At 42.8% G+C, this 15500-nt stretch overlaps 1 protein-coding gene across 15 annotated transcripts in view; it reads right to left on the bottom strand.

The window, feature by feature from the left end:
* Window positions 1-15500, bottom strand: part of SH3D19 (SH3 domain containing 19) — a 209590-nt gene that overhangs the window by 32902 nt on the left and 161188 nt on the right. For all 15 annotated transcript variants that reach the window (XM_002694316.7, XM_005217479.5, XM_059876230.1 and 12 more), the window contains one exon: window positions 5682-5789. In XM_002694316.7, the coding sequence (XP_002694362.4) occupies window positions 5682-5789 (108 nt within the window). The remainder of the gene's footprint in view (window positions 1-5681; window positions 5790-15500) is intronic.

Here is a 15500-nt window from a genome sequence, read left to right as displayed (position 1 = left end):
TCAAAGCTGTATATTGTCACCCTGCTTATTTAACTTATATGCAGGGTACATCATGTGAAATGCTGGGCTAGATGAATCACAAGCTGGAATCAAGATTACCAGGAGAAATATCAACAACCTCAGGTATAGAGATGGTATCACTCTAAGGGCAGAAAGTAAAGAGAAGCTAAAGAGCCTCTTGATGAAAGGGGAAAAGGAGAGTGAAAAAACTGGTTTAAAACTCAACATTCAAAACACTAACATCATGGCTTCTGGTCCCATTACTTCATGGCAAATAGATGGGGAAAAAATGGAAACAATGACAGATTTTATTTTCTTGGAATCCAAAATCACTATGGATGCTGACTGCAGCCATGAAATTAAAAGACAGCTGCTCCTTGGAAGAAAAGCTATGACAAAGCTAGACAGTGTATTAAAAAGCAGAAGCATCACTTTGCTGACAAAGGTCTGTATAGTCAAAGCTATGGTTTTTCCAGTAGTCATATATGGATGTGAGAGTTGGACCATAAAGAAGACTGAGCACCGAAGAATTGATGCTTTTGAATTGTGGTGCTGGAGAAGACTCTTGAGAGTCCTTTGGACAGCAAGGAGATCAAACCAGTCAATCCTAAAGGAAACCAAACTTGAATATTCAATGGAAGTACTGATGCTGAAGCTCCAATATTTGGCCACCTGATGCAAAGAGTTAACTCATTGGAAAAGACCCTGATGTTGGGAAAGATGGAAGGCAATAGGAAAAGGGGATGACAGAGGATGAGATAGTTGCATGGCATCATTGGCTCAATGGACAAGAGTTAGAGCAAACTGCGGGCGATGGTGAAGGACAGGAAAGTCCGGCGTGCTGCAATCCATGAGGTAGCAAAGAGATGGACATGACTTAGCAACTGAACAACAAAAACATCCAGGTCTTGATGCTAGTAACAGTCAGACCACAGCTTTGAACCCAAAAGTCTATTCTCATTGTAATAAGCCTTACTGCTTCCTAATAGGTGGTGTGTCCAACCCTCCCCCGATCCAAATAATTAAATGTGCTTTCCAATTCATCAGCTCCAGATTAATGGGCTTAATTGCTCTCATTTCCACAAGCAATATCTTTACATTCAAATTATATCCTTAACCCAGAGATAGTGTACCAACTTAGTATAAAAAGAAGAAAACAAAGATGACCAGGCTTAATTTGTGATAGCTAAGTAAAAGCTGTGTGCAAAATACTTGGAGAGAGGATGATGGTAAAGTATCCTTTAAAGGATACTTTAAAGGCTGAAGCCACCTTTTACTGGTTAAGGCATTTAAAGGAGATGGGAATCTTTCTCATTCAAATGAACGCTGTCTGCTTCCATGTCACATGAAAAACTTCCAACAAGAGGATGAGTTCCTGTTTTATTCACAGACAGGGAAACACTCACAAAGGAGGAAAGTACCCAGGCCAGCTACTAGGAAATCGATGATACAGAGACAGGCAAGCCTTCTTGGTGAGAGGCAGGGCTGCCGTACAGAGACTGTCCAACTCAGTTGTCATCTTGAAGACTCTCTCTGTGTTGTAGTTTCCTTATTCTTACACAGAAATAATGAATCACTTAGGATATATTGTCGTGACAAAAAACTGAAGGGTACAAAGTAGTAAGAACATGAACTGTGGTGTTGGAGAAGACTCTTGAGAGTCCCTTGGACTGCAAGGAGATCCAACCAGTCCATTCTAAAGGAGATCAGCCCTGGGATTTCTTTGGAAGGAATGATGCTAAAGCTGAAACTCCAGTACTTTGGCCACCTCATGTGAAGAGTTGACTCATTGGAAAAGACTCTGATGCTGGGAGGGATTGGGGGCAGGAGGAGAAGGGGACGACAGAGGATGAGATGGCTGAATGGCATCACCGACTCGATGGATGTGAGTCTGAGTGAACTCTGGGAGTTGGTGATGGACAGGGAGGCCTGGTGTGCTGCGATTCATGGGGTCGCGAAGAATCGGACACAGCTGAGTGACTGAACTGAACTGAACTGAAAGTAGAGAGGAGATACCTTACTGGAAGTAAGGGACGTAGTAATTATCTGATGTGGGTACGTGGGGGAGGTGGAGATTTTCGATTTCAAATAACGTGGTCAGCGGAGGCCTCAATGAGAAAAGTGCCATTTGAGCAATGACCTGAAAGAACAGTGAAGAAGGAAGCTATGCAGATATCTGGGGAAAGGACATCTTAGTCAGAAGAGACAGGTCTCCAGGGGAAGAAGCTGACAGGTTCAGAGGAAGGAATTTTGCACCACAAAGCTGTTTGTTTCTTTTCTTATCCATTCAAAGTTTTTCAGACACCAAGTCTTATTTTTTTTTCCTCCACGGCATATATGCATTGCTTACTAATTGTAGTAATAAAATTTGAGGGGACTGTTTTTTTTTTGGCTATGCCTTGTGGCATATAAGATCTTAGTTCCCTACCAGGGATCAAATCAGTGTCCCTTGAAGTGGTAGCACAGAGTCTTAACCCCTGGATCACCAGGAAAGTCCCTGGGGAACTAGTTTTTTATACAAACAGAAATAATTCTCTAGAAACTAGCCCTTCCGTTCTCTTACATACAGCAGTACAGAACTCAGCTTTCTAATAGCTCCTGGAGCTTTGTCAGGAGAATAAATAAAGGTGCTCCTTCAATATGTCTTTTTCAGGATTTCAGGACTGCTAATCCAATTTATCAGTATATAGAAAAGAATAAACACCTCAGGACTGAGTTATAAGCGTGGCCCTTGATGGCCTAGAAAGTTGGATTTGGGGAAGGTTCCCACTATTTCCAGAACAGATAAAACAAAAGAATACGGTTTACGCTGACCACCTGCTTCCCTTTGAGAATCTGGAATTTTGGTACATAACAGAATTTCTACAGGTGCCCATGTAAACAGCCCCCAACAAAACACCTGGGTACTGAGTCTCTAATGAGCTTCCTTGATTGACATTTCACAACTGAGGAGACTGAGGAACATCCTGTGCAACCCAACTAGGAGAGGACTCCCAGAGGCTTGTGCCTGGTTTCTTCCAGACTTTGCCCCGTGCACCTTTTCCCTCTGCAGATTTTGCCTTCTGGTAAATCACAGTATGCTAAGTTCTGTGAGTCCTCCTAGCAAATCACCAAACATGGGGGTTTGGGGACCCTGACACAACAGGAGAATACATTTCAATGTACAAGTTGTATTCCTTGAAGTCACATGAACTTTGGACAATATTTATTATCATTATATCTCACAAGGCTTATTAAAATCCCAAACACTTTATAATAAGGTAACAGCAAGCAAGCAGACAATCCAATGAGCTGTCACGTGGGCTATATCCGTGGGTTATATCATGCTGTCAAAAGAAACACATTACCAGTTCTTTAGTCTAAAACTACTATATAACTTCCTACGAATCTTCAACAGTACATGAATCATGGACTTCCAGACATTCAAGCTGGATTTAGAAAAGGCAGAGGAACCAGAGTTCAAATGGCTAACATCTGTTGGATCATCAAAAAAGCAAAAGAGTTCCAGAAAAACATCTACTTTTGTTTTATTGACTATGCCAAAGCCTTTGACTGTGTGGATCAACAAACAAACTGTGGAAAATTCTGAAAGAGATGGGAATACCAGACCACCTGACCTGCCTCCTGAGAAATCTGTATGCAGGTCAAGAAGCAACAGTTAGAACTGGACATGGAACAACAGACTGGTTCCAAATCAGGAAAGGAGTACGTCAAGGCTGTATATTGTCACTCTGCTTATTTAACTTATATGCAGAGTACATCATGAGAAATGCTGGGCTGGATGAAGCACAAGCTGGAATCAAGATTGCTGGGAGAAATATCAATAACCTCAGATATCCAGATGACACCACCCTTATGGCAGAAAGCAAAGAAGAACTAAAGAGCCTCTTGATGAAAGTGAAAGTGGAGAGTGAAAAGTTGGCTTAAAGCTCAACATTCAGAAAACTAAGATCATGGCATCTGGTCCCCTCACTTCATGGCAAATAGTTGGGGAAACAATGGAAACAGTGACAGACTTTATTTTTGGGGGGCTCTAATATCACTGCAAATGGTGACTGCAGCCATGAAATTAAAAGACCTTTGCTTCTTGGAAGAAAAGTTTTGGCCAACCTAGACAGCATATTAAAAAGCAGAGACATTACTTTGCCAACAAAGGTCCATCTAGTCAAGGATGTGAGAGTTTGACTATAAATAAAGCTGAGCATTGAAGAATTTATGCTTTTGAACTGTGGTGCTGGAGGAGACTCTTGAGAGTCTGCAAGGAGATCCAACCAGTCCATCCGAAAGGAGATCAGTCCTGAATATTCATTGGAAGGACTGATGCCAAAGCTGAAACTCCAATACTTTGGCCACCTAATGCGAAGAACTGACTCATTGGAAAAGAGCCTGATGCTGGGAAAGATAGAAGGTGGGAAGAGAAGGGGACGACAGAGGATGAGATGGTTGGATGGCCATCACTGACGCAATGGACATGAGTTTGAGTAAACTTAGGGAGTTGGGGATGGACAGGGAGGCCTGGCATGCTGACGTCCACGAGGTCACAAAGAGTAGGACATGACTGAGTGACCGAACTGAACGAAGTGAAAACCCACTAGATTTTGGTACCGTTAACTTTCTCTCTTCCTCATTTTCCATAGCAACTTTGTTCAATCTTCTCACTACTTGGGTTGGAGCCATTCGTTAATAAAACCATTAAGAGACTGAAACCAATATGATTCTTCTAGGTAGTATTTTACAGAGAGAGAGGTCAAACCCCTAAGCTAAAGGGGTTTCATGGCATTGCAGGGCCTGCCTACAGCGTAACCCTGGGATGCTGCAGGTGAAGGACTGGTATACTTGCTCCGCTGTTGGCAGGAACGCAGTGGCAGGGTCTCCTTAGACAGCCTCTGGGCTATGCAAAAGCGTTAGAGGAAATGAAATGAAAGAGGCTCACAGAGGAAGTGTGTGATTACCTGGAACCCACTGTCTGTCATTTGTGTACAGACATCTCACACACTTTTTCTCTTGGCCCTCTAGGATTCTCTCTTATAATAATATCAGATTTGTTTTTGTTTGCAGTACTTATTAAAACTCATCCAAAATTTCATGTAAGAATGTGAAAGTGGTTAGGGCTCTGCACTTCCAAAGCTAAGACCCTGGGTTTGATCCCTGGTTGAGGAACTAACAGCCCGCGAAGGCAGCCCCCCAGAAAAAATCAAGTAAGGAAGTTTATAAAACATGTAATGTTATACTAATTAAAAAGTCTTTTTATACATAGCTACTTTTTTATAACTTTTGGTTATTTCCTTTCAGACAATTCACACATAGCTATATTTAGATTATGCTGACTGGAATAATATACTCCTAACAGACATATACAATTGTATTTGCTATCAGTTTCAACTACTTCTCCACTCTGTCTTTACTACTGGCACTAACATAGGATATTACATTTATTCTGAGTTTAAGATTATTCTAATCTCTCTGCCTAAAAGGATGTTAAAGAGAAGTAAAATCTAAATTAACTGTACTAATTGTCTAGAGAATTATGAAAAAACAACTTGCTTTTATATGTTCTCAGCTATGAGTAATAATAATAAATGGCCGATTACACATAATTTCAGAAGCAAACATTGATAAATTAGCATATATTTCTCCCCAGCTCCTGGAGTGAAAAATAAATGAGGCAGAGAAGTGCTTACATTTTCCCGGTTTGGCTGGAATTCGAATCACAGTGGGCTTCCTGGTGGGTGCTGGTTGAATTGCTTGTTCCTTTGTTGGTTCTGTTCTGGTGGGGAGCTGAAAGGGATCTAATGAAAAACAGTTGATTTTGCACGTTTTAGTTAATATGGACTCAAACAAAAAACCTCATTCATAATTAAACAGTCATATTTCTCACGCCCTAGGGAAAACTTTTCATGGATAAACAAAATCTCAAGTTTGCAGAGACAAAAACAAAATCAGGGCTCATGAAAGGAAACAACTTGGAGCTCTGTAAATAATTTATACGGCTTTTCTTCCTCTCTGATGAGAGAGAGCCCGGACAATCTTCAATTATGTAGAAGCTATCTTTCACGGGAGTGTAATCATTTTATAAGTGTCTCCCTGAAAATGAGGGGCAACTCAAACAAGGAGCCCATTTCCCCGCACTGTGAAGCCTCCTGGATCCTCCACTCCGGTGCCTGTGCTAGAAAACCTCCCCCGAGGGCCGCCAGGGCCTCCAGGGGGGCTCTGCCGTCTTGGATTGAATAGTCAGGTAAAACCACACCTCACTAACATGAAATGGAAAGCGTTTTATCCTGGAAGTAAGGTAAGACATCTCCCTTCAAATATTTAATTTTGGGGCAAGGATATATGGGTGAGCATTCCTCCGTCTTAACTCATTCATTTAAAAATGGGCAGTATGTGCTTAGCGAGAGTATTTTAAACAAAAGCATAACCACCAAACTTCTTTTCCCCTTTTGCTCTGGCCACACTGCGTGGCTTGTGGGACCTTAACTCCCAGACCAGGGGCTGAATCTGGGCCCTCAGCAGTGACAGCATGGAGCCCTAATCGCTGTACCAACAGGGAATTCTCCCACCAAACCTTTTTGCTGAAAGAAACAATCTTTTTTTCTTTAACGCAAATGTTCTTTTTAGTAGCTTGGAAAGATGCCCGTAAACTTTTTAAAAGATGAGAAATCTAAAAATAAATAGATTAGCAAAAATAAAATCAAATGCTGTATGATGCATACGCATCCTCTGCACAGCACACGGGCCCTCATGAGGCTGCTTCTGCCTTTATTCCGCAAGAGACAGAATGAATGCATGTTGTATTTGGCACCTGTCCTCTGGATCTCACCTGTGGGAAGATGCTCCCTGTGAAACAATGCACTCCAACCATTCGTGGTCGGCCTGTTACAAGCCGCTGTTCAATAAAGCACCTTGTGCTGACCAACTCTTTTCAGGATAGATGAAAAGCTGAGCTCAGGATAAGAAGCCCTTTCAGCTCCCTGAGACTCGCCTTCCCTTCCACCCAGCTCTCAGGACACCCCACTCTCAGACCTGCCACCAGAGCCGCACCCACTCACTAGTCACTTGCTCTCACATCTGTCTACCATGTGCTACTAACAGTGAGAGATGGGAGACAGGACAGTCAAGTGCAATCCTACTTTATCTACCACCTACATAAGACCCCCAGGTGGCATGCTAGATAACACAATTACTATTAGGCTACTGGGGAAAAAAAATTAGATGACCCCTCTATGGAAACCTATTAGTAGCACATTAGTGAGGCAAGTCTTGTCTATGTTCAAAAACCCAAGTCAACATGGTCAAAACAATGTCAAACTTTCAGAAAAGGCTCTTACAATATAACCCCAGAAAATAAACAAAGCTCTTTTAGCTCTAACCAAATTCTTTAATCCCTTATTTTGTTATAGCATTATTTTTCATTTCAAAAGTAATAATTATTGTAAAAATGGGAAACATTGAGAAATATATGATAGAAAATCTCCTGTAATCCCATCCCTCTAGTAATCATTATTATCTAAAATTTGGTGTATCTGTCTACAGATTTTTTCCTATATCGCATTTTAGATATTTCTGTTGTTTTGGAGTTTCTGGGCTGCAGCACATGGCTTGTAGGATCTTCCCCGACCAGGGATTGAAGCTGGGCCACGGAAGTGGAAGCACTGAGTCCTAATCACGGACCGCCAGGAAGATCCTGATTATGCAGGTATTTTGAAAAACAAAAGGAGAATCGTTTTGTGTCTATTTCTTTGTGAGACAGGCTGGGACCTGGGACTCTGCTGCAATGCCTGCACCTGGACACACCCCTCCGCAAGCAACTAAGAAACCGCACGAGACTAAAATAACTGCACGCATTTGCAGTCGCTGCAGATTCTGGACGAAAGAGACTAAGAGACCAAAGAGCCCACCTGCCACTTCTGAAGAGCCCCAAGCAAAAGCAGGGCATGGCACAAGCCCCTGCACACAATACCGCCTAAGGGGTGGGAAACATCCATGCTACCCCTCCAGCTCAGAAGATAAAGAATCTGCCTGCCAATGCGGGAGATCAGGCTTCAGATCCTGGGTCAGGAAGATCCCCTGGAGAAGGGAATGGCTACCCACTCCAGTATCCTTGTCTGGAGAATTCCACGGACAGAGGAGCCTGGCAAGCTACAGTCCATGAGATTGCAAAGAGTTTGGACATGGCTGAGGGACCAAGACACACATATATCCCCCTCCAGCTGGACCCATGACTCACTCCATATCAGGAAGCAGCTTGGCCCCCACTGGGGAGCCAAAGAGCAAGGGAAGCTGTTGCTTGTTCTCGCTCCCCACTGCTACAGGAGGGGCCCCGATAAAGCCTTGCCTAAATTTCTTGTCTGGCCTCTAGTCAATTTCTATTGATTAAGGAACCCAAGAACCTGGGGGATAGGTAACATTTGTAACTCGCTCTTTTACTTTTTTTCATTCAGTATTGATTGAGTGCATGCTACGTAACAAATGCTGTTCTAGGTACTGGGAATATGTCAGTGAACAGAGCAAAGAACTCTGCCTTCATGATGCTTACACTTGGGCAGCAGATGGAGACAACAAACAATAAATATAACAGAAAAGTGACCCATGTGGTATATCACCAGGTGAGACGTGCTACTGATGAAGGGAAACACCAAGCAAGGGGGCCTTCAGGTGTGGGCCGAAGGGAAGCAGGCTGTATGTGAAATGGCAGAGCAAGGGGGTGTGCGGAGTGGAGGGCTCCAGGGCCCTCTTTCCAACAACTGGATTTTACATATTCTAACAGTTCTTCCAAGTTGAATAATACACATCTGGTCTTTGGGAAATAGCAGTGCTCAAGGATAAAAAGGGGTAGGTACCCTGATATGAAAGCCCATTATTGCAAATATTACCTGAACCGGAACTCCCTGGACGTCTCATCTGAGTACTGCTGGCCTAAATGGAAGAATCTGCAGACCCCATGTAATCTGGCACACATTTTATTCCAACACAGGAATATCATGTCTTTCCCATGTGCACAGCTTTCCTCCCTGCTCGTCTCTCTCTCCCCTGCTGTTGCCCCTGCTCTGCCTCCGTGGCCCTAGTTGGAACCTGCTGGCCGCCAAGCAGTGACCTTCTGTCCCCTCCTGTGGCTGTGGCACAGACTTCAGCATCCCCACCCTGCAACTGTGGCTGTGACGGCCCATCCTCTCAGAGCTGTTTCCTCCTGGGAAAAGGACCAAAACTCAAGAAAAGGATTGAGACTGACAGCCGCTCTTGGTGCTCTCCCAGTCAAGTAGCATATCTGCTCTAACAGCTGCTCTGGGGCCTTGTAAGCTGTTGGTCATTAGGATAGGTGTTTAGTTGGCGAGTTTAGGGGGTGAATGTGGAGGGAGAGGAACATCTTGAGTGTGGTATCACTTCAATCGTTCCCCAATTCATCTGAAATTCTGGGCCGGGAGACCACCTACGCTCTTTTTCACATTCCGGGAGTGAGAGCATGAGTAAGGTGGGCAGGGAAGGAGAAAGAAGCCACTCAAGTGCCCTCGGTGGGCTGGGCACAGGGGCTCCCAAATGTGCCTGCTCTTGGAGGACTGGCCTCAGGGAACCCCGTCCCAAATCCTGCAGGTCTCACCGATCACATTAAAGGGTGTAGTCATTTTTTTACACTTGCTGGGTTTAAACTTAAATACAAAGTATTCAAAATATCCTAGACATTCACTTTCTCTCTTCTTGGTCCTTATTTTTAATTTAATTTATTTAATTTAAAGCTACTCTTTATTTTAAAGCTACTCTCTAATAACTGGCACTCAGATCACGGGTAATTATTCTACTATATATGTCTCTGGAAAAAAAATTCCTTCTCAATACAGAGAAACAAGAAGTCCCAGCACTGTGCTGTTTGGCAGGAGCGGGTCTGCTGAGTGACCGCCCCCAGCTGACTGCCTGAGTCAGCGAGCTGGGCATCTGCCTCTCTGTCCGTGCTGCCCGGGCTGCCATCCAGAGAGGCGTGCAGATAGGTGGGGAGGGCACACAGCACCACTGCAGTGAGAAGGTGGAGCCACAGGCCTGGTTTCGTCTTGATGATGCTGTGTGAGTCTCTCTCTAGATACACCATATGTTTACTTTTTATGTCTTTTCATGAGGGGCTATTTTTCTCCAACAGCAATCTAAGTAGGTGACCTAGAAAGCAAGGGTGGCACCTCATGTTTGGGAACTCCTGGCAGTGCCAGGCAGGAAACTGTCTACTATGGCATTTTTTTGTAGCAGCAAATTAATAAATAAATAAAACAAAACAACCTGAAATGTCCATCACTAGAGGAAACGTTGACTCGACTATGTTGTGCCCATCCCAGGGAATATCAGGCGGGTATAAGGAAACAAGGGTCAGACTTAGATCTACTGGCCCAGAGAGAAGACCTTAAACCTCAGGACTAAATGAAAAAAGCAAGCTGCTGAGTAATGGGTACAGTTCGGTAAAAATTTCTGTAAAGAGCAGGAAAAAGTTTATATATGCGTACATGTTTGTAAGCTTTGGTTTGGAACATTCAAAGGCACCAAAAGCTGCATACAACATGGTTCACACTGGCTACTCTGGGGGTTTGAGTGGATTGGAGAGAGATTAACTTTTTATTTTACTAAATGTTTATATCGTTTGATTCGTTACAGCAACTGTTACTTTGTAACTGAAAAGAAATCCAATAAATTTAATCACATGAAAAAGTTACAAAATTAAGCTGAAATAACACCTGTGCCAAATAAATTGAAACAAAAATCACTTAGAAATAAAAGGAAAAAATATGAAAATATTTGTCCCTTTAGTAACTTTTTCAAGGCAATAACAGCCCTAAAATTTTCCATAAAGTAACCAGAAAAACAAAAACTCTCTTTTTTATGGGGCTTTTACTCCTCAGTGATTCTATTTAATAGGAAAGAATGCAGACAGGTATTTTTGAATTTGCCTAATTTAGACATATTTAGTTCATAATAATTAGCTTTTATTTGTAATCTTGAATAATATAGTTGTTTAGAAACATTGTATTTTACTATTTTAAAAATTTCTTTATTTTTTAAAATCCTCAGCCTGTCATGACCCACAGGCTGAGGATCAGTGCAGGAGGCCATTTTTCCTCTGGGGCAAAGACAAGCGATATCTCTCGTAGTTTCTTTCATCCCAATTCTGCTTACGCCCAGCTATTTAAAGGCCAGGTTCCCCCAACCTCCCCTGACTACCCACTTCCCTCATAAAAGACAAGCTTTGTTAGCATTTTTTACATGGCTTCCAAAGACACAGGATATTTGCAAGTAAGTATGTGTTTTAACAGCAACAATAGCTAAAATACCATGAGTACGATCGATACTTTGTATTTTTCGCCTAATAATATCTTGGAGATTGGTCCACAGTAGGTCCATAGTACGCATACCAGGTGTCTGCCTCTTTTTTAGTTACTGCACAATAGTCCATTGTATGGATGCATCAGAATTTATGTAAGCGGTCCACTAAGGATTATTTCCAGTATTTCATAGGAGAAGTCCTTGATCTGGGGTGAAGAATAGGCCCTTGAGGCTCTGGAAATTGTACCTCCAATTGTGCATATATGTCAAAACAGTATTTTCAAAGTAGTAAAAGATTCAAAGGCTAATCAGATTCTCTGAGTTCTGTGATCCAGGAAGGGTTAAGAACCTCAGGGTCATAATTTTCTCTATCAAAGACTGTTTCCTCTTGCTTCTACAGAAAAAATCAAAACTGTCTGCAAAAGCATCTCCTAAGCAAGTCTAAGGAAAGCCCACGGCATCTTTCTCTACTGTTACTTGCAGTGTTTACTCAGCCCTCCTTCCAGCCCCTCGCACCAATGCCAGTTACTCTATACCCGCTGCCAAACAAGCAGGCCCCTTTACACCCATACCCGCGTGGGCTTCACTACCGGGTCGAGAAAAACATGATGGTAATGTAGTTTTCCGCCCATTACCTGTCTCTAATAATATGCTTGTCGTCATAATTGGTTTCACCATCCTTGGCTTGCTTTTCTGTCATTTTTTCCCCTTGAGTTCTGTTAATAGCAGAAATTGGCTGCTAAACTATTATTCTGGTCTGTGTAATGGGGCTGAGAGCAGAAGCATTCTGCTTTTTTGACAACTGGGTATGATTTGTAAAGGTGTGAAGAGGAACTGCTAATGCTTCTCAGCTCTATTACATTAACCTGGAAGGCATTCTAGCCAAGAAATGAATCCAATATTAAACGCCTGTTTTATGAGTTTCCCCTTAATAATTTTTCTAATCCTTACAATGTTTTCATAGCTTCAGTATTTTCTGATCTCTATTTCCTGAGATTAATATGGTAACTTCATTTTATGAAAACTACTTTATTGGATTTTCTTTCTTTCTGAGGGGAGAGAAAAAGAAGGAAAGGCCTATTTGTGAGTTTCTTGCCTTTCTCTGGGGTTCCTCCCCCAGTTTCTGGCTAATGCCAGAATGATTAGGCAAGTTTTCACAAAGAGACCATAATCCTTTACTTACAAAGACAATATTATTAATATACCATCAAAAAGTCACAAAGCCTTACAGCATAGGGAATACAGTCAGTAATATTATAATAACTGTATGATGGCAGATGGTAACTAGACTTATGGTGATCATTTTGAAATACTGAATCACCAGGCTATGCACATGGAACCAACATAATGTTGTAGGTCAATTCTACTTCAGGCTAAAAAATGTGTAGGGCTTCCCTGGGGGTCCAGTGGTTAAAAATCTGCCTTGCAATGCAGGGGAAACCAGTTTGATCCTTGGTCCAGGAAGAGCCCACATGGCAACTAAGCCAGTGCACCGCAACTCTTGAGCCTGTGCTCCGCAAGGAGAGAAACCACCGCCATCAGAAGCTCCAAAGAGCAGCTCCCACTCGCCACAACCAGAGAAAGTCTGCATGCAGCAACGAAGACCCAGTGCAAACAAAAAATAGTTTCCCTTTCTAAAAGAGTCACAAAGCCCCAATCATTAAATAAAAATCCGGAAGGGGTGGGGTGGTCAGAGCCACAGCGGGGGAGGGTGGGGCTGGGGACTCAAAAAAAAAAAAAAAGAAAAAAAAAAAAAATCCCCCTACATTTTGAAGAATTCAGAGATAATCTTGAATGCCTCTGGAGGCCAACAAGCAAGGAAGCAACAAGGTCCAATGTGTGCTCTAGAAACACCCCTCGCGTAAGCATGGTATGGTTGACGGTGGTTTGGAAGCAGAAGCAGAAGCTCGATTAGCAGGTCACTGCAGTTATCTGGCGGAGAGGGCAATGGCACCCCACTCCAGTACTCTTGCCTGGAAAATCCCATGGACGGAGGAGCCTGGTGGGCTGCAGTCCATGGGGTCGCTAAGAGTCGGACACGACTGAGCGATTTCACTTTCACTTTTCACTTTCATGCATTGGAGAAGGAAATGGCAACCCACTCCATGTTCTTGCCTGGAGAATCCCAGGGACGGGGGAGCCTGGTGAGCTGCCGTCTATGGGGTCGCACAGAGTCGGACACGACTGAAGCGACGTAGCAGCAGCAGTTATCTGGACCTGAAGATTAGAAACCTGGGCTAGTAGCAGGAGGGATGGAGATGAGAGAAAGAACTATCATAAGGTAAAACCAGCAGGACTTGGCAACTTATTGGATGTGAAGGGCAAGAAGTAAGACTAATAACCACCACTTAATGAGCACACACTGTGTTTCAGACAATGTGATAGAGCTTTCCTGCATAATCATATTTAATACTCGCAATGCCTCCACGAGGAGTATTATGATGTTTTATAGATGAGGAAACCAAGGCACTATGGGGTTAAGTAAATTGCCTCAGGTCCCACAGCAATTAAGTGGTGGACCCCAGCCTGCCTGACTCTAAATTCAAACAACTAGCCACTGTGCGTGACAGGTAGGGAGGCTCAAGCATGACCTACGGGGCTCTTTAGGAAGGCTGCAGTGTGACGGAGAAGCTAGGACAGGAGCAGAGTACAGGAAGGGGAGCAGGCTTAAAAGGAAGACAGAGGGACTTCCCTGGCGGCCCAGTGGTTAAGCCTCAGCACTCCCAGTGCAGGGGGCGCAGATCCAAGCCCCGTTTGGGGAACTGAGCTCCGGCATGCCATATAAGTAAATAAATAAAAATAAAAAGAAGACAGTGCTCAGTTCAGGATAACTCCACAAGCAAGAGCAATGGTTAAAGCAGTCGGGTAGGGCAAGCAAATTACACCTTTTACTGAAAGGTGCCTCAATAATTAAACGTTGTACAGAAATAAAGAAACAGAAAAGGCTGAGTAGGAAGCTCAACATGATGCTCATGTTGATGGATACTGTTGACCTTCCTTTTTGAAGATGACTGTAATTATCTGCTTGATGACACAGACTAAATTCTCAGCAATTATTAACCACGGTGCCATCAGCACAGACTCTAGCAGCTTCAGAAGGTGGTGTTACTTTGGCTTGTACTGTTCCCACCCCTTCACGGCTTCCTGGTATTGGATCTAACCCTCTCTGTCCTACTCAGAACCCTGTTAACGCCAAAAAGGTTTAAATAAAAAATGCTATAATGAAGACTTGAAAAGTTTTTAATGTGTTGCCTGGTTTAAGGATTCATGAGAATGTTGAGGTGCAACATGATAGAGTAAAAAATAAGCTAGACTTAAAAAGATGCAGCTTGAATCCTGCTTTGGAAAATTATTAGTTTTATGATACTGATTAAGTTAGGTGTTTATCTCACTCAGTCTGATATTCTTCATATGTCAATGAACCATGATGCCTTGCTGAGGGTTACTGTGAGGATTAAATTCAATAATGTATGTCTGGGATCTAGCAGAGGGTTTGGAACACAGCAGAAACTCAATATATTCTACTGTTTTTCTTTTCACTTCTTATGGACAAGAGGCACGCTACAGTCAGTTCCTACATTGTGTGCGTGGTAAATATTTAATAAATATATGGTTGTTATCACCTGAAATACATCTGTGCTCTGCAGAATTTGGTTTTGCATTACAGAGTTTATATCATTTTGATGCATCTTAAACATTTAGACAATAACAGCTAACCTTTTGAAAATAGTATTATGCTTATATGTTCATAAACTCTACCCAAATAAGTAAACAGTAGTAAATGGAATCTTACTGATGACAAGTAGAGCAGCTTGGTTTGGCAAATCAAAGATAAGCTTTACCATCACACTCTCCATCTGAACAGTGTGAGGAAAGGAAAAAAAAAAAAAAGACTCTCTGCCTCTTGGGAAATCTATTTGTCCTAATTTTGGCAGGAAACTTACAACTGTTGTATTTTATTTACAAAACTTTAGCATTCCCAAGGGAAGGTGTTCTGTGAAGATTATGCAACAACATTTTACAACATATGGCTGGGTTGACTGCTCTTGCCAAAGTCCTCCGCAGGGCTGGCCCCTCTCCCGGCACTCCCTCAGGGCTCAGTCAATCTGAGGAGCCCTTCTGGGGCATGACTTTCCATCTCTGAGAAGTTTCCCCTACATCCCCCTCATGCTCCAATCTCCACTTGCCTGAGGAAGGAGCCAGCC

The sequence above is a fragment of the Bos taurus genome, chromosome 17 (genome assembly GCF_002263795.3).
Source record: "Bos taurus isolate L1 Dominette 01449 registration number 42190680 breed Hereford chromosome 17, ARS-UCD2.0, whole genome shotgun sequence".
Classification (NCBI taxonomy): domain Eukaryota; kingdom Metazoa; phylum Chordata; class Mammalia; order Artiodactyla; family Bovidae; genus Bos; species Bos taurus.
This window is presented reverse-complemented; position numbering and strand designations above follow the sequence as displayed.